Consider the following 25,767-nt stretch of genomic DNA (forward strand, 5'->3'; position numbering starts at 1 on the left):
TAATACATGGACAGCAGCGTGCAAGAACCTGCTGCCATGCACTATGCAACTTTCCTGGGTGTAGCTTTACACCCCTGACTTACGAGATTCTCCGGCTCGAAGCCTCACCAGCAGAGCATAAACTGAAGCCGCTCCAGAGGCAGTTGAATGAAAAGCAGCTCTGGCTGCAGCGTTTGAACGGAAGTGGTTCAGGCAGACAAACCATTCTGGTGGCATTTTGAGAGATGGATGAACATGGAGGCGAAAAGGAGGAAAAGCAGAAACGCTCAGAAGAAAGGCATAGGAGGAGGAATTGTTATGGGGGGGGGGAGAAGGATCAAAGCAACGGGGAAGATCAGAGAGAGGAAGAGAGGAAAGGAGAAAGGAAGAGAAAAAAATGTAAGCAATGTGTCATGCATACTGAATTCTGCATTTCTACTACAAAAGTCTCCCAAAGGAAACAATGAACAAAACTGGAATGTGTACAGTACAGACATTAAACCCTGAACGCAATGCTATTGCTTTATCACATTTTAAATTGTTTTTTTTAATGAATGTACAATCTGCAAGCAACACAAGAGGTACTATTACGCTGGTTTTCCTACGGATTACTAAATGCCCCATAGCATTATCTCTGGTAGAAAGCTTCACATTATTTATCCCATCAGAGATTTCACGCCACCCTTTCAGCACTATAAATACCTTCTCTTCCAGGTTTTCAGATCAAACTTAAGCTTAACAGTTTGATCTTTCTCCTCTGCTTCCAATCCCAGCTGTCCTTCATCTCACTTCTGTGAATCTCTTTTGCAAATCTATCAGTCTTCTAATTCCCTCCAAGCTTCTGAAGTCTGAACCAGCATCATCCACTAAGCCTATTTTAAGTCTGCTAACACTGCTTGACTGGTTAATACTGAACTTCCAAGAAAGTTGGTGAAAGGCATAGTATAAAATGCTAAATCCCCAGTTGCAAAAGTTTCTTTACTTTTAACCTCACCAGCAAAATCCAAAAAAGGGCAAGGAAACTTAAAGCAACGTGGTATTAAATATCAGTATCCTTCTTAAGACTGATCCTTTCACTGAACAAAAGATAAGAATCAGTTTGGACACACACAGCTCTGAAGTGAGCAGCTGAGGAGCCTGCAAGACGCTTACTCCACCCATAGCCAAGCTGAGTTCATATGACAGTATTTGCGTGGACCAGATCCTTGGCATGATTTGTCTAGAAGCACATGTCCTAAAACACTGGTAGCAGGAGCTCCTTTGCATATTAGGCCACACACCCCTAGTGTAGCCAATCCTCCAAGAGCTTACAGAGCTCTTCTTATTGGTGCTACTGTAAGCTCTTGGAGGATTGGCTACACTAGGGGTGTGTGGCCTAATATGCAAAGGAGCTCCTGCTACCAGAAGAGCCCTGAGTTATGGCAGTAGCTAAAGAAATGCCACTTCCACAATGGTTAATCAGAGTGTTTGCACTTTGATTCATTACATGAAATGGCTTAACACAAATGGCACCTTCAATGAGTCAAACACGTCCTGGTCATTTCAGCAGCATCAGCTCAGTATACTCATGAGGGTACCTCAACAGGATCCCACTACCTATCTGCACCAGCTCACAGTTGTCCACTGGTGGAGGTATTGAAAGTATAGCCACTGAGCACACCAACCTCCTGAATCCACCTCAGTATCGTATCTACAAGATACTCTAGGTAGAAGCAGCTTGAACTGAAGGGTTCTTTTTATTCTTTATTTAATCTGGTGATAAACCCCCCCCCCCCAAAAAAAGAACCCTGACAATATTTTCACAGTTTCAAAAAGCAGAATGATTAATGCATTTGGGCAAAAACCCACAGAATTGTTAGTGAAATGCTAGCTATGTAATAGTACCCTATTCTTCATTTTATGTAAGTACTCCTGTATGGTATTAGGAGAATGCTGAAAAGCAATAGCAGGCAGACATTAAACAAGAACTACTATGTGATTATTAGCGAACCATCAACAGTCTCTGTGATGAAGAAGTGTTTGCAGTCCATGTCCCATGAGCTACACTACATTATTCCTCCTTTAAAATTCCTCATAACAAACGCTGGTTCTTACTGCAAAGACTTTCGAGTGTTACTTGGAAATACGAAATAGCTTCGCATACAGGTATGCATAGATACTGTGAAGCTGGAGACAGTTTCCAGCAGCGAAAGTTTAAATAATAGAAAAAATATTGTTTTAAAATCCATGCTTCGTTTCACGACCAACCTGTGCAGTCTAACAGGATGATCTGAGAACCCCAGAAGCTGTACCATTACGGAAACTATGCAGGTATGAACTTGGGCCAGTAATCTGGGTGGAAGACCACTGGAGATTCCATGTAAGAAGTGTGTGTGCATAATTACATATATACAAGCTATCTACATAAACACACACACACAAACACATACACATAGTAAATACCACACCTAATGAGCTCAACACATCATAGCTGAAGGATCTCTATGTTAATTCTGTGTCCACACTACTAACTAACAAGAGCTCTCCAAAGTGCTGACTATTTAGCAATGTAACTAAAGACTTTTTCCAAATATGCCAGAACTTAACTGCTCTGCAGTTCCATGGTATAAACAAAGAGAGGGACACTCTTGGGAACAGAGTAATTGCCTGCCAAGTAGTCAGCTGCCCAAGAAAAACACCACAAGACAAACCTAAATTCAACTCATTACAACTTTAAATATATATATATTAGTCTCCTCAGAGCATTTTCCAGTTTACCGTGGAAATGATTTCTGAGACTTGGCTAGATGGTTGTCAAAATAAAAGTAAATAGTATAAGGAATATGACACTCATCAGGCAAGTTAAAAAGAAGAAGAAAAAACCCTTCCCCTTCATCAAGACAACTTTGTCTCCCTTACCGTAGGGTAGAATGTCTGCCAGAGCGGGAAATACTGTTGCCAACAGGAGAGGGCAAGTTACTTCCTCGGTGCAGGTCTTCAATGGATCTGCTCCAAGGCTTAGATTTGTCCACTGAATTTTCCATATTGTTTTCCAAGCTTTCAAAGTCAAATCTAAAGAGGAAATAGACATTTCAGTGCAGATTTGCAAATAAAGAGAGGTGGGGGAGGGGAGCTGCAGACAGCTTTTTCCTTCCCGCCGCTGAACATCTACAGATTTACTGTGTCCCAACAAATTACAATCAAGGATAGAGCGACAAAATGCACTGTTAACACATTTCCCCTTGAGCTGGAACACAGTGCTAGTTTCATGTGCACTTCGCTGTAAATTTAGATCCTGAAAAATGCAAAAAAGGGCCATCACAAGGGATAGGAGTGAGGAAGACTCTTACAACAGGCTCCAGTCCTTTCCTAACTTCAGTAATGGCTTGATTTGTTGCAGACAACAAATCTCCAGGGCTGCAGCAGAGACGAAATCACAGACTTCTCTTTATTTGCTTTTAACAGAACAATGATAATAAATAAAACAATAAAGCTAATAAAGCTAACAATAATGCAACAATAAAACAATAAATCTATTTAGTTTCACTGTCAACATGCAACTGAGACTATTCCATGGACAATTCCAAACATATGTCATACATTATTGTAATCATTACAGGACTTCCTTGGTTTTATCAGTCTTTGACCAAAGTATTGGTGTTTAAATGGAGATGGGTGTCTCTCACTGCCATGCAAAGAAGAGTGAAAGCCTTCTAACCCCATTGATTTCAATGGGGTTAGAAGGTTGTAACTCTGGTCAGTACTGTTCTCTCTCTTTCTCTCACATACACAAATACATACACATTGAGGTTATTCTTAAGGTCACCATGCTAGGGAAGAATAAATGACATGTTTTGAGAGCCACAATAGACGGCTGATAGGAGCCTTTGGCCCACCGAGCCACAACTGGTGCAGGCCCTTGTTAAGGCAAGGAGAGAAATGGGGAAAGGGCGCTAAAGCTCACTTTCCCCAGTAGCAGAACTGTGGATTTCATGAGAGAAGTCAGTTGCATATGACATCTGCATGCCTTTTCCCCTCCCTGAAGAAGTATTTTTGGAAGCAACTGCACCGCTGCCATAACGTGTGACTCTGGTCTTTCTTCAGCAACTTTCAGAGCTGATTCAAATTTCACTGACAATCAGGGAAAAGCAGAAGCTTGACTGCGGTGAGCATCGGCTTTCCCCACTTCTGCTATAACAGGCAAAGCGGAACTCATGGGCCCTACAGATTACCAACCACCCACTGATCTCAGTGTGGATGAGATATTCAGAGTCTCATTTCATATGTTAGATCAGCTTCCCTTGTGGTTTTGCCTTCTACTTCTACAAAATGTTTGCACTGATTCTTGCTGACTATTCTGCATATATTGATCTGTTATCACTGTAAGATAAGTGGACTTTTATAACTAGAGTCATCATAACGGTGTAAACAACTGTATTTTTCAAACATATCATATGGCCACTGCATTTACTGTTCCACAATACATTCCCAGAAGCAAAGCAACTTATAGGGAGAAGGGGGGTATATAATTGTTAAAATCAATGGAAATGTTAACATGGGGGGTGTGAATGAATGGAAGCCTGCGTTTTACTTACGTGACTGCATACTGTGCAAACGACAAATACTCCACCAAGACATCCAGGCCTTTGTTCTCTTCATTTAAAAACTCCCTGACCCAACTGTCGGGGGGGGGGGGAAGTCACCAGAGATTAGCATATTTGTGTTCACAGTGTATTTCTCAGCAAATCTACAAAAACTATTCATTTGCTCATTTAAGATCTTTTAGACAGATGAAAAAGCCACCAAAGCCTGTCTGATCCAAACATGCATAGCCTCAGCGCTGACCCTACCATTATCTAAGCCAATGCAGGAGCTCGGAATAGGATTGCATTGTTGGTATATTTTTGCAACCAGGGGTAGGAGCCATCTTGATTTTCTGCCTCAGGCAAGAGGCAACTTGGTCCTGCTCTGCGTAGCATTAATCCTGATGGCAAACTCACATCTCAGCTACTTGGGGAAACCTGGAAATGTACTTATGGAAAAGTTCGCTAGTCAGTCGACGATAACGTCATGGCTGTAACTAAGCAAAGCTAGACTCTGCCAAAATAAAACCAAATATGTCCTGAGATTTCCTTAGGTTCTTCTGCAGGGTTAATTGACTTAAAAGGATAGCAAACCTGAGCCACTATATTCTATTGTATTACTTTGTTCAAAAGGAATCACAAAGCCTGAATGACCCCAGGAGGGTTCACAGTACAATGCAGTCGATACTATCACACCTAATCCGTTTTAACTACTATATTCTTTTTGGCAAAATCGGCAAGCCTGAAATATTATTTTGGAACAGATCAGCCTGCTTTTAATGGGAAAACATACACAGATGTGGAGTCAGAACAAAAGCACTAGACTTGATCATCAACAGTGCACCTTAGTGCACCACCACTGAGGTACAAAGTTCCTGGTTAAAGACATGATTGACATTATTTGGATTCTAAGTAACCAGGCAGCAGGGCAATGCAATCTGGACTAGGCTCTATCATAAATCCGCACTGTTATCCTTTCTGATGCAACACGATGGGGCTTTGAGGGCAGTGCCCACTTTTGAATTTGCAACTCCCCCACCCCAAATCTTCACCCATCTTCAGTTTGGCAGGCCAGGTACTGCTCAAGCCATGCTGTACCACTGCTGGCCCAAAGCAATTGCGCTAACCCTCCTCCACTCACTCCTTACCCTGGTAGCAGGAAGGAAGAACTGAAATTGCTTCGGGCCAGCAGCAGCAGCACAGTACAGCTTAAGCAATACCGGCCGGCCAAGAAGCAGCAGGAAGAGCTAGCGACTGCTCCCCTCTGCACTGGTGGTCTCATGTAACACGGGCAAGTATTGCTTAAGCCGTGCCATAGCACTTCCCGATGCAAATGTGAGGTAGGGCTGGGGGAAGCGGAGAAGGTCTTCAAGGCATTCTGGGCCAGCTTCTGAATGGCCCGCCAAACGTCCCTGGAATTGTGACCAAAGGTTAAGCTCTGGCCCTCACTGATGAACTGGAAGCTGTAGAGACCGGGGTGTCCCATGAAGTTCTCTCCCTTCTTCACCACTTCTTTTCAGATTGTGTCCAGCCCACTCAGCACTAAGACGGGCTATGTGCCCAGGTGGATCAGTCCCTGGGGGATTGGCTTCTAGAAGGATTTTGTGAACATCAGAACCAGAGAGGAAACACTGCAAGCAATGGGTAGTTCTGTGACTGGTAGGATCCCTTGGTTCAGGCCAGCCACAGGCACATTGAGATTTAATTTAATTTAAATTTAATTTAATTAGACACCCCTGGTGTCCCAGCACACACAAACCCCAAAATTACTGGCTACGGGATTGCTACAGTTTATGGGCTTCTTGAAATACAATCATTCTAATGAACCAGATTAACGTTTTCATGTACTGGATTCTAACAAGCTTTCAAATAGTTATAGCAACAAACAGTCTGTATCGCACAGTGCATAAAGAGTGCTGTGTGCCTTATTGAATTATTCTTGCCTTTCTACCCTGCTTCAAGCACTAAAAAAATCCCTCCATATTTCTTTTTAAAAAGCCAATGCAAACCTGACCACCTTTAAGCAGCATCAATTTTTCTTATTTTGGTTGTATTTTTAAAAACTTTTTTATATCTTTGACCCAAGGAATCCAGGCAGCATTACACAAACCACATTCTGAGATAGACTATAGACTAAGTTGAGAGTAGGGATGGACACGAACTGGGGAAATGCAGTTCAGTACGTGATTTGTGGCGTGTGCATTTTGCATGATGAACTTTTTGGCACTAGAAAAAACAGTTCAGTTTGTGAGGTTCGTGATGCAGTAGAATGGCCCCCTGGCAGGCAGAAGACACTAAACTCACAAGAAATCTCCAACAGACTCTCCTCTACCTGCCCTCCAAGTTTGGTGAGGATTGGATTTATGGAGTCCAAGTTATGACACCCCAAAGACGGTGCCCCCAGGAAAGTGCTTTCTGGGGAAATGAGGTTCAGGAGTGTGTAGAACAGATCCTGTGCAAGCCAGAGACAGCAAACTCGCAGTGGATCTCCAGCTAACTCTCCTCTACCTGCCCTCCACCTCTAGCCTTACTTCCATAGCTGTGTCCAGTTGGAATCTGCATCCTCTTAAATAGGCTACAGGTTACAGCTTTTTTTTTTTAGATGTGTTTTCAGATGGTTAAAATAGGGCCAGAGCCAGTCTACCAGGCAGCTGTTCTAGAAGTCAACTTCATACCATGTGCCTAGCTCAGCTTACCGAAATGGTGGCCAACAGTGCCACTCTGACCAAAGTTCTTCTAAGCCCACTGACTTCGAGTTAGAAAGGAGTTAGAAAGGTATTACTCTGATTCGGGTGGCGCTGTAAAGGTTGATTTGTGCATCACTTCTCAGGCAGGAGGGAAACTGACTTTAGCCTTTATGTGATAAAGCAGTTCCCTCCACCTACCCAAATTATTCTCTAGGAATTCTGAAGCCATACAAGACCATTTTATTGCATAAAAATTGAGAAGGAAACATCTTACAGTAACTCTTCTATTGCAAGAATAGCCATATGAACAGGAAAGAGTGAAAGTAACATCTATCTGCAAATACTGGATGCAGTGCCATCATCTGCCTACCAGCTGATCCCACTATTATATTACTTTAAAACTGGATTGTTCCAAAACATATTTGTGGATTATTCTGTGAGTATTGCTCAAAGGAATATAGACAACTCATCTTAAGCTAAGCGAGGATGTGACCAAGGAAAGCTAGCTTGTGGCAAATATTTTATCATGTATAGATGGATGCTCTTTATTTGCACTCTCCGGTACAGAAAGCTGCATATAAGCAATCTGATTAAATTAATAATTATAGTGATGAATGAAATTTATTACAGCATATTTATATGACTTCAAAATACTAACAAACCTAGCAGACACACTTTCCTGCTTCAGTCATATTTAACATCTGGAGTTGCATAGGGTAAGCCATCAATTTTGCTTGGCGTATTAAAAAAATTAATCCGTGTATAAATTTCAAAAAACTCTTTGAATAGGATGACATGCTGACAACTTCTACTGACTATTTAGACGGGGAAATATTTCCAAAGTTTGGAGTTTCACTGATGACAAACTACTACAATTGCTTGCAGACTTTTTGCTTGCATGCAGTCTCAAAGATGCTGCCTAAATATTTTTTTCCTGCCAACTATGCATTAGAGAAGTTGGCCCAGCTTCGGTATTTCATGGTCAATTTCACTTCAATGTGCTTTGCAAAAGGTGAAAAAGACAACACAAAAGGAACTCCCAGACCTTTCACGTAAAAGGTTTCTGAAAAATGTAGAGGACACACACGCACAGAAAGATACTTGAAACATGGCTCTTCTTTCAAACAAATGTGCAGTTGTTGAATTATCTGTTCCAAATTTATCATTGCTAGAACAACATTAATGATTGTATAAGACAAGGCCCCATCATGCAGTCACGACGCCACATTCTACAGCAGTGGTTTTAAAATGGTATCCAGGGAGCTGTGAAGATTTGTGGACACCTGTCAGGGGCTCCTCAATGAAGCCAATGTTTGTCCAACAGGGGACTGATGGATGTGCTCTGGGCCTTCCTTGGTTGATGCGGTATGACAATGAGGCTTATGCACTATGTTAACTGAGAGTGTAGCCTGTAAAAGGCAGAATCCTTTGGAGTAGGCAGAGACTCAAGGATTCTTTGGTAGCTTAAAGCTAAATTCAATAAGTTAGCAGGCAATCCACGATTTATCTCCTGCTTTAAAAGGGGGGACTGCGACTCACATCAGGGTTGTAAAGGTGAGAGGGCTTTCTCTCATTTGCCTACTGAAATCCCTACTCACAACTATTTGCCTGAGAGAGGAAACAGACAGACACAGACAGACAGACAGACAGACAGACAGACAGACAGACAGACAGACAAGGGCAATTGTATGTTTCTGGGCACACCATAACAGGGGAGGGTAGAATGGGGAAAATAGCATGGAACAAAGGATACAATCCCCACTAACAGTTTGATAGGGGGGTTACTTTATTCACCACCACCAAATGCAGATAGATTTTTACCTTTTAAAAAAAAGTTTTTTAGACCTGTGTTGTTTAACCTGCCATATATACACACACATACATATATTTTAAAGTTGTTCCTAAATCTTTGGCCATCTCTTCTACTTAGTACGGATTTTCTGAAGCTGGAAAGTTTGAAAATCACTGTTGTGCACTATTTATTTTTCAGTGCAAACCACAAAGGAGAGACAGAGGTAATCGCTTTAGAAGGGATTCGCTTGGCTGGACTGTGCCCAATGTTATTCATGCAAAGGTCACTAGAAAAGCAATAGTAAAAGATTCTTACCCAATGTGATTGGTTCTTAAAGAAATCTCTAGCTCTCGTAGTACTTGTGTAGATTCTTGAACTCTCCTCCTAAATTTCTACATATTACAAAAGGGGGGAGGGAAATAACACGAGACATATTTAGCTGAATAATACCATATATAAAACACAGAAATAAAAAGAATAGTTATAACACATAAAATTTTAGGATGCATAGTACATTCCCATCTCCTGAAGATCTCAAGTGCTACTTAGACAAGCAGGAGGAATCACTTTTTTTAAAAAAAAAATCAATATATCCTAAACATTTTCTAATCCCCTCTTTTGAAATATATGGTAAATAATATACGAAATAATAAATTTAAAATTTAAAATGGCTCTTTCTATAGAATGTTTTTGGCCAGACAGGAGGTTGGAGCCAACCAAATTTTCTACTAGTGAAAACAGGTAGAGAAGCTTCCTTTGACCATCCCAAAAGTTTATATTGAGGATCACGGGACCTGCATGGTCAAAAGTCATGTGAGATGTAATAAGGAGAGTTCAGAGGGCTGGCTGGATCTAACCCACCGTCTCCAGTTTTCTATCCTGATGGTTGTGGCGACGGGTTACTGTTAGCTGCATATTATGAAATGATCTGCATAAAATAAATGTTTTCCTTGTTGACTAATAGAGTGATCTAGGTTGTCTTGGGGTGAGAGAGAGAGAGCGCTCAACCTAAAGTAGTCTGGTCATCTGTATAGATTTAATTGCTCTCAGGGCAGGAAATTTACCTCAGATTGTTCAATCACATGAATACATGCTTCGTGATACCATTTTTTTCATACCAGATCGGTAAGCATTATCATCACTCTCTCCCCTCCATATGTAAAAACTATGCTCTCATCTTTACCTCAAATAGGTATGAAGTAACTCGCCTTAAATACAGCTTACAAGCCTGATTTCACTGCCCATATGGATTGAGCTACAAAGACAGGAGGCCAAGCAGTACCAAGTCATCTATATCTCCACAGTGTGGATAAGACTTAAGGTTAATACTGCACCCCAGTGAAGTCTTTCATCCGTACCAGGGCCATTCTCTTCTTTATAGCACCCAGCACAAATAGAGAAACAGGAGGATTATCAGCTTGCCTTTGCCTCCCGGTTGTACCCTCCTGGCATGCAAACCAGAAGACCTGTGTTGTTTAACCTGCCATCTTTTGATTAGTCCTTACAACTATCACTGAACAAACTAGGCAAGCAATGGGTCCTCAGTCCTCCCTCTCCCTGACTCCCAGGCGGTTCTGAGCAACCAGGCAGCTAGAGTGTCAGTGTCTATATGTGTGAGGAGCCTTGAACCCCCTTGTGAGAAATCCCAACCCTCCTTCCTTCCTTTTACTCTAGGTAGATTTCTGTCATCAGTCGGACTCCTTGTGCCCCCACCACCACCACCTTCCAATGGTCAGTCTTATTTCTGGGTCAGCCTTAGCCAGTGAGAACAACATAAGAACGTAAGAAGAGCCCTTCTGGATCAGACCAATGGTCCATCTAGTCCAGCATCCTGTCTCACACGAGGGCCAACCAGTTCCTCTCAACAGCCAACTACAGGGCATAAAGGCTGAGGTCCTCCCCGATGTTGTCTTCTGCCGCTGGGATTCAGGGGCTTAGTGCCTCTTGAATGCGGATGTTCCCTCAGCCACCAATGGCTAGTAGCCATTGATAGACTTATCCTCACTGAATCTATCTAATCCCCTTTTAAAGCTGTTTATTCCTGTGGCCATCACAACACCCACCGGCGGCAAATTCTACATTTTAATCACTCTCTTGTGTAAGTCGTATTTTTTTTTTGTTCGTCCTGAACCTACTGCCCATCATTTTCATTGGATGCCCTCGAGTTCTAGTATTTTGAGAGAGAGGGAAAAAAAGTTCTCTTTGTCAACTCTCTCCCACCCCATGCCTAATTTTACAAACCTCCGTCATGCCCCCTCCCCCCCGGGTTGTCTCTTTCCTAAACTGAAAAGTCCCAGACTCTTCAGCCTTTCCTCATAGGGAAGGTGCTCCAACCCCCTAATCATCTCACTTGCCCTCCTCTGTACTTTTTCCAGCTCAGCTCTGCAACGTTCTTTTAGAGATACGGTAACCATAACTGTACACAGTATTCCAAATGAGGCCGCACCATAGATCTATAGTAAAGGTAAAGGTTCCCTTGCTCGAAAGCCAGTCGAATCCGACTCTAGGGTTGCGGTGCTCATCTCCGTTTCAAAGCCGAAGAGCCAGCGCTGTCCGAAGACATTTCCCTGGTCATGTGGCCGGCATGAATAAACACCAAGGTGCACGGAACGCTGTTATCTATACAGGGGCATTAAAATATTGGCCCTTTGATTCTCAATCCCTTTCCTAATAATCCGTAACACAGAGTTTGCTTTTTTCACCACTGCAGCACAACACACAAAGAAGCCTTATCCTGAGTCAGATTATTGGTCTATCAAAGTCAGCATTGTGTATTCTGACTGGCAGTGGCTAGCCAGAGTCTCAGATGGAGATCTTTCACATCACCTACTACCAAGATCCATTCAATTAGAGATGCTGGGGATTGAATCTGGGACCTTCTGCATGCAAAGAACCAGCTAAGCAACTGAACCAGGGCTCCTACCCAGAAAGGCAAGCTTGGCAACATCATCAAAATGGGTCCCTCATTGTTGGGCTCGGACCAAACGAGCTGAATCTGCCACTACAAGATTTTACTAGCACAGGATTACATAAAAGAAAACAGGAGCCTAGTGGTACCTTAAAGACTTAACAAAATTCATTTCACCATTAGTTAGTCTTTAAATGTCACTGAAGCCTTGTTTTATTTTACTGCTACAGACTATCATGGCTACCCATCTAAGATTATATAAAAATTATCTCCAGTCCTTCAGATTTCATTGCTAAGACAGACAAAAGTTAACACTCTGAGGAACTGATTGCACATTAATACACAGGTATATTTTTGCACTGGAAGCCTCATCACCTTCAGTGCAAAAATGGAGAACTGGCCAGCTGAGTGTAAATTCTCTTAGGCATTTATGATCTGGAGGGGATTTGAACTTTGGGCCTGCAAGTGCTATGTTCTGCAACCCATAAGCACTGTGGTGCATCATGGCACTCAAGAAATCACTAAAACTTCATCATGCCGGAAGTCTACTGGGTCTACAGTACTTATTGAAGTTTTTGTCCACTGACCTGTGAAGACAGCTCTCAATGCTCAACCAGCCATATTACAATAAAATGAAGCGTGTTTGCACTTTATTTTAAATATAGAAAACATTTCTGTGCCCTGCCAGGGTCTGCCTATGGAAGAGCCAGTATATGTCACCAGCAGAACTGAGTTTCTGATGGCCTATACCACTTCAGGCTACATGTCTTGGAAGAGGCAGGGAGAAGAAGATGCACGTGTATTTTAAAAAGTTTCCTTGTCTATGGAAAATTAACACATCAGAGAGAAAACTACAGTTTTCTCCCAAACAGACTAGTTTTTCTTGTGTACTGGGAATCATTTTTAGGGGTACAGAGGTGAGAAGCATTCACAACTACTTTATTCTGCTGATTCCGTAACCCAGTGTTTAAAGCAAACAAATCTCTTACCTTCCGAGTTACTGCTGGGTCGAGATAGCCTTTTAATTTCTGGATATAAGTGTGTGGAGGATTCTTCACCTGAAATCTTTCCTGTAGGAAATATAACCAACCATTAGCCATCCAGCAGTCACAACACCTGTAGTACAGCTAAATGTCATTAGTAAACATGCCACATTGCATTATATTCTAAAACCTAGAACAGTGGCCCAGGAGGACAAATACTCTGCAAGAATTAAGCATCCTGTAATTAAAAGCAAAACACAGACGTGCAAGTTAACAACACTACCACCTCCTGTGTTAATTAATTCCGTAGAATAATTGCGCACCATGGGAAGATGCACTTCCTTTAGGTGTTAAATATGCTGGTTATCAATTTCAATACACAACTTTAAGTTACTTCACTGTATTTTCTTCTTCATAACTAACCAAAAGCAATTAAAAATCTTAGTCCTTTGCACAAACAATTTTAACTGCTTTTAGATCTTGTTCTTCAGCTTGTTCCAGGCAGGAGAATTTATTAATTATGCACATTTATGACTTTTTATAAATCTTGATGAAATTGGGCAACCATCTACAGAACAATCCAAAGCACGGCCATGAATATGGAAGCCACATCCTTATTTTGAATTTTTTTCTCTTCTTTTTTTCTTCCTTGCTTCAACATCTAATTGTACTTTAGTACATAATAACTGCCTTGGAGCAGAGGTGGGGCTCTAAAAATGAAACCAAGAGAATATGAAGAGAGGCAGCTATAGACAAGGAAAAGTGGAAATTATACCAGAACTCAGAATAGGTAAAGGTAAAGGTTTCCCTTGCTCAAAAGCCAGTCGAATCCGACTCTAGGGGGTGGTGAGCATCTCCGTTTCCAAGCCAAGGAGCCTGTGCTGTCCGAAGATGTTTCCATGGCCATGTTGGCAGCATGACTAAACGCTGAGGCACCTGAAACGCTGTTACCTTCCCACCGAAGTGGTACCTATTTATCTACTTGCAATTTCTTGCTACGTTGGCAGGAACTGGGGCCAGAGATGGGAGCTCACTCCATCCCACGGCACTAGGGTCTCGAACTGCCAAACTACAGACCTTCTGGTCTGCAGCTCAGCATCTTAACCTCTAAGCCACCGTGGCCCCTCTGAACTCAGAATATACAAGTGTAAATCTAAGTATTTTTAATTGTAAACAAATTTAATGATTCTGCTGTAAAACAGAATAAAATTGTTGAAATCTTCAAGCAAATAACAGCCACAATGACATCCTATGCCTGCCTGCCTGCCTGAATCACGTAAGTATGGGCCGTATGGGTAGGGCGGGATATAAATCCCAAAAATAAATAAATAAATAAATAAATAAGTTCTGCAACAATTACATAGAAATGCACAGTACCCTTTTCCCCCTCAAAAAGCTGCTTTAAGACAGGGGAAGTCAGGAGTAAACATTTCTTCTCTGTCTCCACAGCAAGGTTTCAAATATAATTCACCCTCCCCAACACATATCTGAAACTCTATTAAGGGACAAGATTATTGGGGGTAGACATGATAGAGAAATGAAAGGGCTAAGCACCCATTTCTTTACATCTAACTGCCCCATCCCGAAGCTGCCGTTTATGGGGAAAAGGGGGGTTGGGGCCAATGCTCCCTCTAAGCTGTGGAGTCTTGTGAGCAAAAATTCTATTTTGTGAGCTGCTGGCATTAAAGTTGTGAGCGAGCAATTTGGCTCCTGCATGAATTGGTTTCTCTGGAGCCATCCTTCCTGAGCTGAGACAAAAATGTATGAGCTGGAGGCTCAAAAACTGTGAGCTAGCTCGCACTGACTCAGCTTAGAGGGAACACTGGTTGGGGCTACTCTGGCACAATGTGCAGTTTGGCCTTCACGTCTCAATTCATATGCTGCTTCCCCAAGAGTCTGCTTGAGCTGGCCCCCCAAAGTGAAAATACAAGAAAGAATTAGCAATATTGAAACAGCCATGAAAGAACATGGGAGTGGCCTCAAAATGTTATTCACAATATAGTCCTCTGGTTTAATAGCAGACCATAAAGACTGCTTAAAAAGATGGCACCCAAAGGTCAGTAAATCAGACACCAGGCAAGTCTCAAGAGGGACACCATTCCAAAGCCACACTGCCACCCACCTCATCTCCGCAGGCAGAACCTCATCTCTGCAGGCGGGGCCCCAGAGAGCAGAGAGCAACTGCACAGTGTGGGAGGAGGTTGTCTTTTAAGTACCCCAGCCCCACCTACAAACATATGTTTTATTACAGTTTAACTGGAACGCCCCCCCCCCCCCCAACAAAAAAAAAACTACAAAATTTGGTTCCCTTTCAGCACTACAGTTCCTGGATTCCCCGGTGAGAAGGAATGACTATTAAACCTACGAGTGCATATGCTCACAATGGACATGTAGCAAGGCACTGTCATACCTGGCATTAACTGCCTGTAAGTAGGCATCTCCCAAGCCACAATTCCTGTTTATGTAATTCTGTGATTTGAAATAATAAAGTTGGCCAAGACTAAATAATGTGACGTTTTGGTTGAGGATAGCGACGGGTACCATCCTATCTGACACTCCCCCCCACCCCCTGTTTCTTCTCTACCCCGCCCACAAGATAGTGGCACAGTCTGGAATTTTGAAGTTTTTAGCGCCACCTGAAAATGTTTTAATTTCTGTACTATTCAAATTGTTTGCCTTGTTTTATCTTATGAGACGGGTACCACCCTGAGCCTTATGTGGAATTAGTGGCTATTTGCTAGCATAGTTGGGCTGTCCTACATTAACACTGCAAACTCAGCTCTCAGTGGCACACATCTTCTCACTTTGTGCATGGTTGCACAGAGGAATACTTGCATGGTCCTGACATGAGGAAAGACAAGTGAATGAAATATATTTATTTAATTCCTTTGTGCCCTGCCTTTCTCCCCAGTGGGGACTCAAAGCAGCTTACAAAGTTCCCCTCTCCTCCATTTGTCTTCACAACAACCCTTGGAGGTAGGTTAGGCTGAGCAAGTGTGACTGGCCCAAGGTCACCCAAGGTGCTTCCATGGCAAGAGTGGGGACTTGAAACCGGCTCTCCCAGATACTAGTCTGACACTCTTAACAACTATACTATACTGGATCTCTTCTCAAGTTGTGTCTCTTTCCTCTTCTGCAAGTGCAGTTCCACCACCAAAAGGGACTGATTTCATCCTCTCATGCCAACCCTCATGAGTGTTCCTCCACAAGGGTCCCACCACCCTAGGAATGGTTTGGGGGTTGGAAGGTGCTGCAGAATGGAGAGAATCTGTATCATGCCTTCTGTGAATGGTTAGCTGGATACATGCCAAAGTCAGCATGGCACCACAAATCATAACAACACTGTGGGAGTAACACACTAAGCCATCCCGAACAGTGAAGCTTGTGGGGTTGAGCCATTATTTCTAAATCCACAAAACACTGCCCTCAAGGTCCGGCTACAGATAAAATGGGGGGGAGGGGGTTGGGCGCAGATCTTGAAGTTTCAAAAATATAATAAACATGAGCTATTTCCTGAGTAAGGTTTACTTTCTCTCCCCCTACAATTTGGATAAGAATCTTTAAAAGCTTCCTTTTTGTTTATATCCTGATTTCAAAATTACATAGTGTGGCAATCTTGAACAACATACAATACTTCTGTACAATATTTTAATTGTTAGCTTATCTTCTGTAAACATACATTAAATCTACAATACTGACTCATAATACCACATCCAGGTTTTATGTCAACACGAAGAAAATCTCACGCACATTAATATGCTTATCATGCTTAAGAATGGGCTTTTGATTACCCCAAGCACCAGCACTCCTGAATGATAAATACTGATAACCGAGTTCTACCTGAAGAATGAAATAGAAGGTTCTATTGTTTTCTTAAAATAGTGATTCATGAATTACATAATTTTCTAAATACCCACTTATTCCTGCACCTCTTCATGTACACTACAGCCTACGTGCCCTCTTCTTTGGCACATCATGCCATATTTATCCTTAAGTTAATGTTTCTATACGTCAGCCTTTCCCACTAGTGCCTCCTAGTACTTTGCTAGAATGAAGCACTGGCAAAGATCATGTGAAGAGCTACCTTGTTTTTGGAAAGCAAATTTTTTCTGAATTAATTACAAAAAGCAACATAAAATGCAACACTTTCTAATCACAATTTTTAAAAAACGGTGGAAGACAGATGCAACAATTCTCAACCAGTAGGTCCAATTTGAAAGTAACCTCAACAATTTGGAAGTGACCACTCCTTTTTGACTCCAAAGTCAAGTTCATTTAAAAGATTCTACAAATGTGAAGGACCACCTCCTCCAGTTCTGTCTAGCCCACCAGTTAAGATCCAGTTCAGATCACCAAGCCCGGCTCTTCATACCCCATCTGCAGAGGAGAGGCAGGGGGAAATCAGTTTGGTGCAGTGGTTAAGGGTGTGGACTCTAATCTGGGAGGACCATGTTTGATTCCCCACTCCTCCACTTGCAGCTGCTGGATGACCTTGGGCAAGCCATAGTTTTGTCAGAGCTGTTCTCTCAAGGACAGTTCTGGAAAGAGCTCTCTCAGCTCCACCTACTTCACAGGGTGTCTGTTGTGGGGAGGGGAAGGAAAAGGAGTTTGTAAACTGCTCTGAGACTCCAAGTGAAGGGCGGGGTATAAATCCAATCTCTTCTTCTAGTCTGAAGAATGCTTTATGAATATTTTTGAGGCTGCTCAATAGTTAATACTGATAATTTAAGCTTCTGTTTTTATTATTGTTTTTACTTGTATTCCATTTCAAATGTGTCACCGGAAAGGTGGCATATAAGATTGCTAAATAAATAAATTTGCAGCAAGACCCAGGTGTGGTCAGTGCACCTGGCTATCTGCTATGACATCATAAAGATTGTAATATAAAGATTATCATATAATGCAAACACTTCTTCCCAGTCCCTGGGCTTCCCAGTCCCTTATAGAACTAACTGTTTTAAAAACATTTCAATCCCCCCTCCTGTTCTTCGCAACAAACAGATTGGTCTCTTGACTGCCAATGTCTCATATGCTGATATTGTCTTATAGTCAAAGTTCTCATCTCTGGGGTAATTCACATAATAGATTTCATGTCCACTCAAATAGTCCTAGTTTTCCCCAATACATGTAATGTGAAAAATGTGCATTCAGATGGAAATGGTCAACAGAAATTTCTGTTATCAAGGCAACGGGAAGACATCCTGCCTGCCACCAGTGATTTTCCAAACTGGAAAATTTTCCAAATTGCTATATTTTTATGAGGGAAAATTTCTGCCCCACATATTTAAACAGTTTATCTATAGTTGTTGGGGCTGCTGTGCTGCAAATCAGTCATGTTAAATGGACTAAATGTGGGATATGAAATATGAACAAACCCCTCTGCTTGCACATAGTCTAGACTTGTATATGGTGTATTTGCCTTTTTTCTTAAAAATATTTAGATTTTGCTAATATTATTTTAAATTAAAAAAAAACTGAATTATTTCTGGAAAATGTTCCAATTCAGATCTTCCCAGAAAACACACACCACTGAAATGTCCAGGAAAGGACATTCATTTGGTTGAGGTACGGGACGGGGGCAAATTTGAGCCTCAGAGTGAGATGCAAGTCTGAAGCCAGCTAAAGGGAGAAATGCAAACCTTCTTATACCACCTGCTTCCCCCCACACACAAACAGAAGCAGTGGCAGTGGCTCTCCTGGCCACCTGCTCATTGCTTCCCCCCCCCCGGCAGCAGCTCTCCCAGCCACCCACCCACAGCAGAAGCAGCTCTCCCCACTGCCCTCCTATTTCTCTCTCACACAGAACAGCAACAATGGCAGCTCTTCCCGCCCCCTTCCCTCTTCTTCCCCCTCAAAGCAGCAGTGGCAGCTTTCCCAGCTGCCTACTTCTCCCTCCCCCCCCCCCTCCAAACAGCAGCAGCAGGGCCCTCCAAAGCTGCCAAACTGGCAGCTCATGTAAGTAATCTGCCCCACATGCACATATAAAACTACTGTTTTGAGGGACGGTTACATCCCCCAATATAATGTTTGCAGCTTTCAGGATTTTTCTGCAAACCTGGGGGGGTCCCCCAAGTTCCAAGATAAATCTCCTTTCTCTCGGGGCTCAGTTCACAGATTTAGATATCCACAGATCTGCCCACACTTGCAAGATAGATATATAGATCCCCTGATGCACAAGAGTGTTTTTGTTTGGTTGTTTTTTGACTAGTCATGTGCGAAACTGTTCACTGAGTCATAAACCTGGCATGTATAATCCATAAAGTGCTTGAAACTCATATAACGAAAGCATCCTTTTCCTCCCCAACATCTCTTGAGCAGACAGATCTATTTAAAAACTAATGGCTGCAGAAAGCACATTACCCTACTGGGAATATTGTTTGCTCAAACTGTTTACAACTGTCCACAATACATTCCCTCCACTCTAACTTCCTATCTCTGGCATGCCTTCAATTTCTGTCGTTCCCCTTATTCTTGCAAATGAAACATTCTGAAAGTCCTAGGTCTTGCTAGAATCTTCCAATCATGGTAAAGTACACTTCTGGGATCAGAACTGAATACAGGCTAGTGAAACATTCAGACACACGCTTCTCACACAGACAGGCTTAAACTGCCTTGTCTGAGCTAAGCCTAAACCTATTTGGAAAAGTTTTAACTAGAAGTTGAAAAACAAATAAAGGCTGCATTGCTTTGGGAAATGGAGGGAAAGATGAAGTTGGAGCTAGCTGATTGGAATGACAACAGATTACTTTCTAAAATATCAGCTGCATTTCTATTTGGATTTCTAGAAACTGATGGCTCAAATCAGTGTCAATACATTGAAAGGTACAGAAAACTATGAATCTCTGTAGAAGTTAAATACTTTTGTTCTTAGCTTTCAAATAAAAGGTGTTGATGATTCAATTAATATATTTCTCAGGACACGGTGATTCCTCCTCTTCCACCACCAAAGCAAAGTGCCTATTAAATTCAGGCCTTTCTTTGCTAGAAATTCAAGCCTGTCAAATGAGACCATAAAGCAACTTCTCTAGTTAGGTTCCACAAAAATAGACAGTTCTATTCCAACAGGTCTTTGCTAGCTAAATTTGTTGGCTATTTTTTCCTGTAAAATTTACTGCTGGACAGAGGGAATATTTTGCCCATCCATGACCTCTATATGTTACCTAGTAATATTTTGGGCAGCCAAATCTAAGGTCCCGTTCACACGAGGGGAGTTGGGCCGGGAGCGGGACGGTTCGGGGGCGGAGCAAATGGCCGCGATCACACCACAACATCTGGGAAGCGTAGTGCTTCCGTCCCCGAACTGGCCCATCCACGCGATAATCCGGAGCAAGTTGGAACCACCTACCGAGGTGGTTCATCTCAATGGTGCGCCGCAAACCGGGAGTCTGATCGCCGGCGCATCCTTGCGTCGGCGCGTCCCCGGCTCCTAGCCGAACTGCGCATGCTCCAACATGCGCAGTTCGGCTGGCTCGCCATCAGATCTGTGTTTTCTCCCCGGCGTCTGATCGTGCCGGGGAGAAAAGGCGGCGCGGCCAGGGGATCCAGGGGATCCCACCGAGCCGTTTCAACTTTGGCGTGGCTTTTAAAAGCCATGCTTTTTGGCGGCTTTTCCCCTGCCGTGTGGCAGGGGCCTAAGTAGCTTTGGGGCTGAGCAGGATGTTGTACCACCGTTTTGTTATATTTTACTGAACTGGTTTTATTGAGGAATCCCACTTCAAACATAGAGGGAAGTAGGACAGAATTGTTTTTAACTAAAGAAATAAACAAGCCAGGCAGAGCAGAACAGGGTAGCAACTCAGCCCTTTGAGTTCTTTTATAAGGAACTCAACGCCTTCCTCAATTGTGGCTAGAAATAACACAATTTTAGCTCCCCAGGTTAACAGGAAAACCAGCGCTGGAAGCTCAGGTATTCTGTAGTGTTCAAAATAGAATAATTTATATCCAGCACTTCCTCTAAGAAGCTCATACTAATGTACATGGACTTATCCTGTTTTTTCTCTCTCACAGAAACCTGTGAGGCAGGATAAACAGAGATAGTAACCACTAGAAGGTCATGGCTGAAAAAAAGATTTGACTTACATTCCCCAACAGATAGCCATAAACAGTACTCCATCCAATACACTACATCAAATATTTATGCTCAGAAAGTTCTCCTAAATCAGATGATTTGTTTAAATCATGGATGTTTTTATCTGACCAAGGATTTATTTAGAGATTTGCAAAACTGAGAAAAATGACCATCATCTTCTTCTAAACATAACGGATCATTTAGACAATAGCACACAGAAGGGGTTGAAGTACAGCATTCAATATGATCAGTCATAAAATATCGATGACCTGAAGAAATCAATAAGCTTTTTATACAGACAGACAGACATAGATATAGATATAGATATATAGTGTGTGTCTGTGCGTGTGCACATGTGCTTGCGTGGAAGTCATGGTTGACTTCTGGCAGCCCCTACTGGGGGCTTGGATGTTTTTCAGAGAGGTGGCTTGATTAGCCTTCCTCTGCGTCCTGCCTCTGGTATTCCTTGGAGGTCACCCTTCCAAGTACTTGCCAGAGTCGGCCCTGCTTAGCTTCCAAGATCTGACGATAAATTTCACACTTTGAACACTGAATGTGTGCTCAGGGACACTGAAAAAAGAAGTAGGTATTGATTATGTGGGCCTCAACCACACCAATACTATGACAAGAAACAAAGAAGTATTCATCATCTTTCATTCAGTACATTGGATCCAACCTTCTTTTCTAATGAAAAGGGGATGAGGAAGTCCCTTTTGACTATAAAAACATATGTGCTGAAGACTGGACCATAGGACCTACATGGACAAAAGCTACGTAAGACCAAGCCAAGAAGAAGAAGGGGAACTAGCCGAGACTGGGGAAATAATATGGCAGGATCCAACCAACTAAGTAAAATGCAGATTGCAATACAGGTTTTCAAGCTTTTGTTCTTGCATCACTAAATTCCATTTGAAGTCCATAATTCAGATTGATGAATAACAGCTAACTTTGTTTGCATCATGTAGAAGATTTACACTGTCATGGGGCAATTTTAATATTCATTAAAAAGAAGTTTATTCACTAAAAAGAACTTTTCTTCTTTTCCTCTAGGAACAGAGATACAACATAACAAAAGGGATTTGCCTCTCCCATTCCTATCTTCTACCTGTGGCTGTTTTTAATATTTGTTTGATTCATTTATATCTCACTTTTTCAGGTAGACTGGCTCCCAAAGTAGCTTACCATTAAAATTAGTAGTCTTCTATGCTCCTGTCTCTAGTTCCAGCTCCTGCCAACCTAGCAGTTTGAAAGCAAGAAATTGCAAGTAGATAAATAGGTACCACTTCGGTGGGAAGGTAACAGCATTCCGTGCGCCTTGGTGTTTAGTCATGCTGGCCACATGACCACGGAAACATCTTCGGACAGCGCTGGCTCTTCGGCTTTGAAACAGAGATGAGCACCGCAACCCTAGAGTCGGACTCGACTGGCTTTCGAGCAAGGGAACCTTTACCTTTACCTATGCTCCTTTGAATCAATTGGTGGAATCTGACTGCACTATCTACAGCACTGGAATCTGTCATCAAGATAATGATGATCTGAACAAAGTTTTGAGTCCAGTGGCACCTTTAATACCAACGAAGTTTGATTCTGGGTATAAGCTTTCGTGTGCATGCACACTTCTTCAGATACAGACACATGAACGCTTATACCTTGAATAAAACTTCATTGGTCTTAAAGATGCTACTGGACTCAAACTTTGTTCAGCTGCTTTAGACCAACACGGCTATCCACCTGAATCGATGATCTGAACAGTGCTCTGTCGGCTAGATGAACGGGCCAGTGCAACACTAAGTGATTAGCAATGCCATCCTAAACAGAGTTACATCCTTCTAAGCCTACTGACCTTAATGGACTTAGACTGGTGTAACTCTGCTTGAGACTGTAGTGGTACTTGTGGAAGTAAAGAGGTGTGTGCTTTCAGGTTAGGAGGGATGAAGTCCTGTTACAAAGCAGTCTACAAGCAGCCTTTGAAGCAATATTAGCAATAAAACCGATGTCTTCCTTGCACATACTGAAAACCGAAATATTCAAGCCAGTCACCAGTAAAACATTTCTTTCCTCATTATTCAGAGCGGTTTAATCTTTTTCTTCTTGGGAGTTCCTCTATGAATATACAATGTTACTGTGTTTAGTCTAATTGTCAAGAAACATGGAATTCTTTGGGCAGTACTGAACACTTTTAATGATCAGGAAACGTTACGAGCTGACACGGGATGAGGTTATCCCGATTTTCATCTAAAAGTGTTTTTGCTTGAAAATCTAAGAGTACATTTAATTTCAGATAACCCCCCACATAGTCTCTGAGAAACATTACAGCAAGTAAGAACATGTCTTCAAATCTTTGTGGTGTCTGTCGATGTAAGAAGGGGGGGGGTAACTTTTTGTCTTAGGATGGCACAGTGTGGGACTCAGGTTCTGCTGCTAACCTATGGGTTACACTGATTTGACTGAATGTGCATTCTCTGGCAGCCTATAGGTTATATAATGTGTTCTGCTGTAAGGCAATAAAGTTCTACAGAAGTTACTCCCAGTGTACACAAGTTCTATCTTCATGCCACTTTGAAATGTCCTAAGTAGAATTTTGCTTTGTCCTTTCAGAGAAATATACAAACTCCCAGTTCAGGAACAGCTTGCAAATCTGCCCACGGGGAAAATGTAAATTTCATTTTGAACATTACAGAAAAATGCTGAAACCAATTAATGTGATGCTTACTAAAAACCCATCTGATTAACACATGCTGGAATAGGAGCTGAGGCTAAGAAAAGGCATTGCAACTGAAGTCAGCCGTAGTTGGGAGAAGATTCAGAAGGAAGATTTCCAGCTTATAACTCTTGCTCTAAGCAACTACATTATACCAGTTTTTAGTACACCACCCCAATGACTGCCCTCTGTGCCTTGTGTAACCACAACAAATGCTCTTAAACCACACTACATTCTTTGTAAATGAATTCTGAATACATCCCTAAGACACTGAGATGAATCTCTATATCTCTGCAACTGTGTCCCTGGAAATAAGAGATTCATAAATGGTCCAAACGGGGTGAGGTGCAGAATGAAGAATTATCCCTAAGAAACTGACACACTGAATTGGAATAGTGCATTTTAAGACATAATTCAGTTTGTGCCCATCCCTAGTAGTACTCCAAAATATTCCCAACCTCCAGCTCAAACTGGGACAGTCCATTCTGTCACCTTAGCATTCTTTAACTTCCATGAATAGAAAAAGTCCTATGCAGATAGCAGAATGAAATGGCAGATTCCTAAATAGGTGTGGGGGGGTGGACAGTACCATTTCAGAGTACAGGTGACAGAAGCAGCATTTTAAAATGCTCCTCTATATTAAAAAAAATAAACCTTCTAACTAGCACAGCAGGAACAGGTCTGGATTGTAACCTTCCTCTCTGCTGTACTCATTTTCTATTTGAATGAAGTTTTTAAAGGAACAGCATTCAAAAATAGTGAGCCCCACCTGCAGTCTGAAATTGTATGGTCTATTCCACAGCCTCATGATTCTACCACCTAATTCTTCTATGTGCGTAAACTAGTCTTCAGTGTAGGGTTGTCTGCGCCAGGCCCTGCCCCCCACTGTTGATCAGCTGGCTAGCAGGGGGGGGCCTTACCTGGAGAGGGAGGGAGGTCCAGGCTACATCACCGGTCACATGGCAATGTCACATCTGGTGCATGCATGGTGGCAATGTCACAGTGATGCCCTGGTATCTGGGCAAAAACTCTATGGTAGAAGTCATCTCTACCACAGAGTTTTTGCCCAAATACCAGAACCTCACCACAACATCACAGCGTGATGATGTCACTTCCCGTGCACGCTGGAAGTGATGTAGCCATGTCACTAGCAATGTCACCTGGGCCTCTCCCCCGCTCCTGGTAAGACCTTCCCCATCCCCTGCTGTTTGCCAGGAGGGACCTGGAACCCCTAACTCAGTGTTAAATATAAATTTGATACAGAAAGAGAAACAAAAGAGAGACAAGTTACAGTCTTCCTTCAGGAGCAAAAGAAACTGCGTCTTCATGAAGAAAACACATGTTTTTACAAAAGCTCATCTCACAATAAAGAACAGGTGTATGTATAAATTCCTCCACTATCCCCATGCAATTCCTCAAAACCATAAATAAGGCCATGGGGAGAAATGGTATGCCACTTCAAGTTCTTTCTGCAAAGCTCTTTAAGATTTTTTAAATTACACAATACAATGTGTGTGTGTCTCCCATCGTATTAGACTCTTATTAAATAATAGAATACTTGTGTTAGCCCACCAAAAGGTATATTCACAGAGCAGAGCCCATCATTATAACCATTAACGTGTTTTTTAAAGAAATGTGAATTAGGCAAATGACGTCTCAAACACCTCTCTTGGAACTGTTCAGTGATTCACTGATGCATTTTATCCCAGATTTTATGGTTTAGATTCTAAAAATAGCCCACCTTGTAATAGCAAGAGAGCTATTTAATGTGCTTTAAGGTTCCCTTGTCCCCAACAAAATGTGTTTATAACACAAGTGGAGAAACCTCTCATAAACCAAGTCTTGCAGTCTACAAACAGCATCCACAGGAAATAAAAACATGGAGGCATCTGATTTCAGGATATCCTACATCCTGCAGCAGAAGGGTTAACAGTCCATTTTTAAGACACATGAAGTTATAGCTCAGTGGAAGAACATCTGCTTTGTATGTGGAAAGTCCTGGGTTCAATCTTTGGCATCTACAATTAAAAGGATTATATGGAAGACAGCAGGGCTATTTTTGGGCAGGAACGCACAGGAACGGAGTT

At 42.2% G+C, this 25,767-nt stretch overlaps 1 protein-coding gene across 1 annotated transcript in view; it reads right to left on the reverse strand.

The window, feature by feature from the left end:
* The window catches only part of FMNL2 (formin like 2), a 254,022-nt gene that overhangs the window by 75,890 nt on the left and 152,365 nt on the right, over positions 1-25,767 (reverse strand). Inside the window, 4 exon segments of the mRNA XM_015408483.1 lie at positions 2,878-3,030; positions 4,554-4,637; positions 9,336-9,412; positions 12,918-12,998. Coding sequence (XP_015263969.1) covers positions 2,878-3,030; positions 4,554-4,637; positions 9,336-9,412; positions 12,918-12,998 — 395 coding nt within the window.

This window comes from Gekko japonicus, unplaced genomic scaffold, assembly GCF_001447785.1.
Source record: "Gekko japonicus isolate JY-2015 unplaced genomic scaffold, Gekko_japonicus_V1.1 scaffold998, whole genome shotgun sequence".
NCBI classification, from domain to species: domain Eukaryota; kingdom Metazoa; phylum Chordata; class Lepidosauria; order Squamata; family Gekkonidae; genus Gekko; species Gekko japonicus.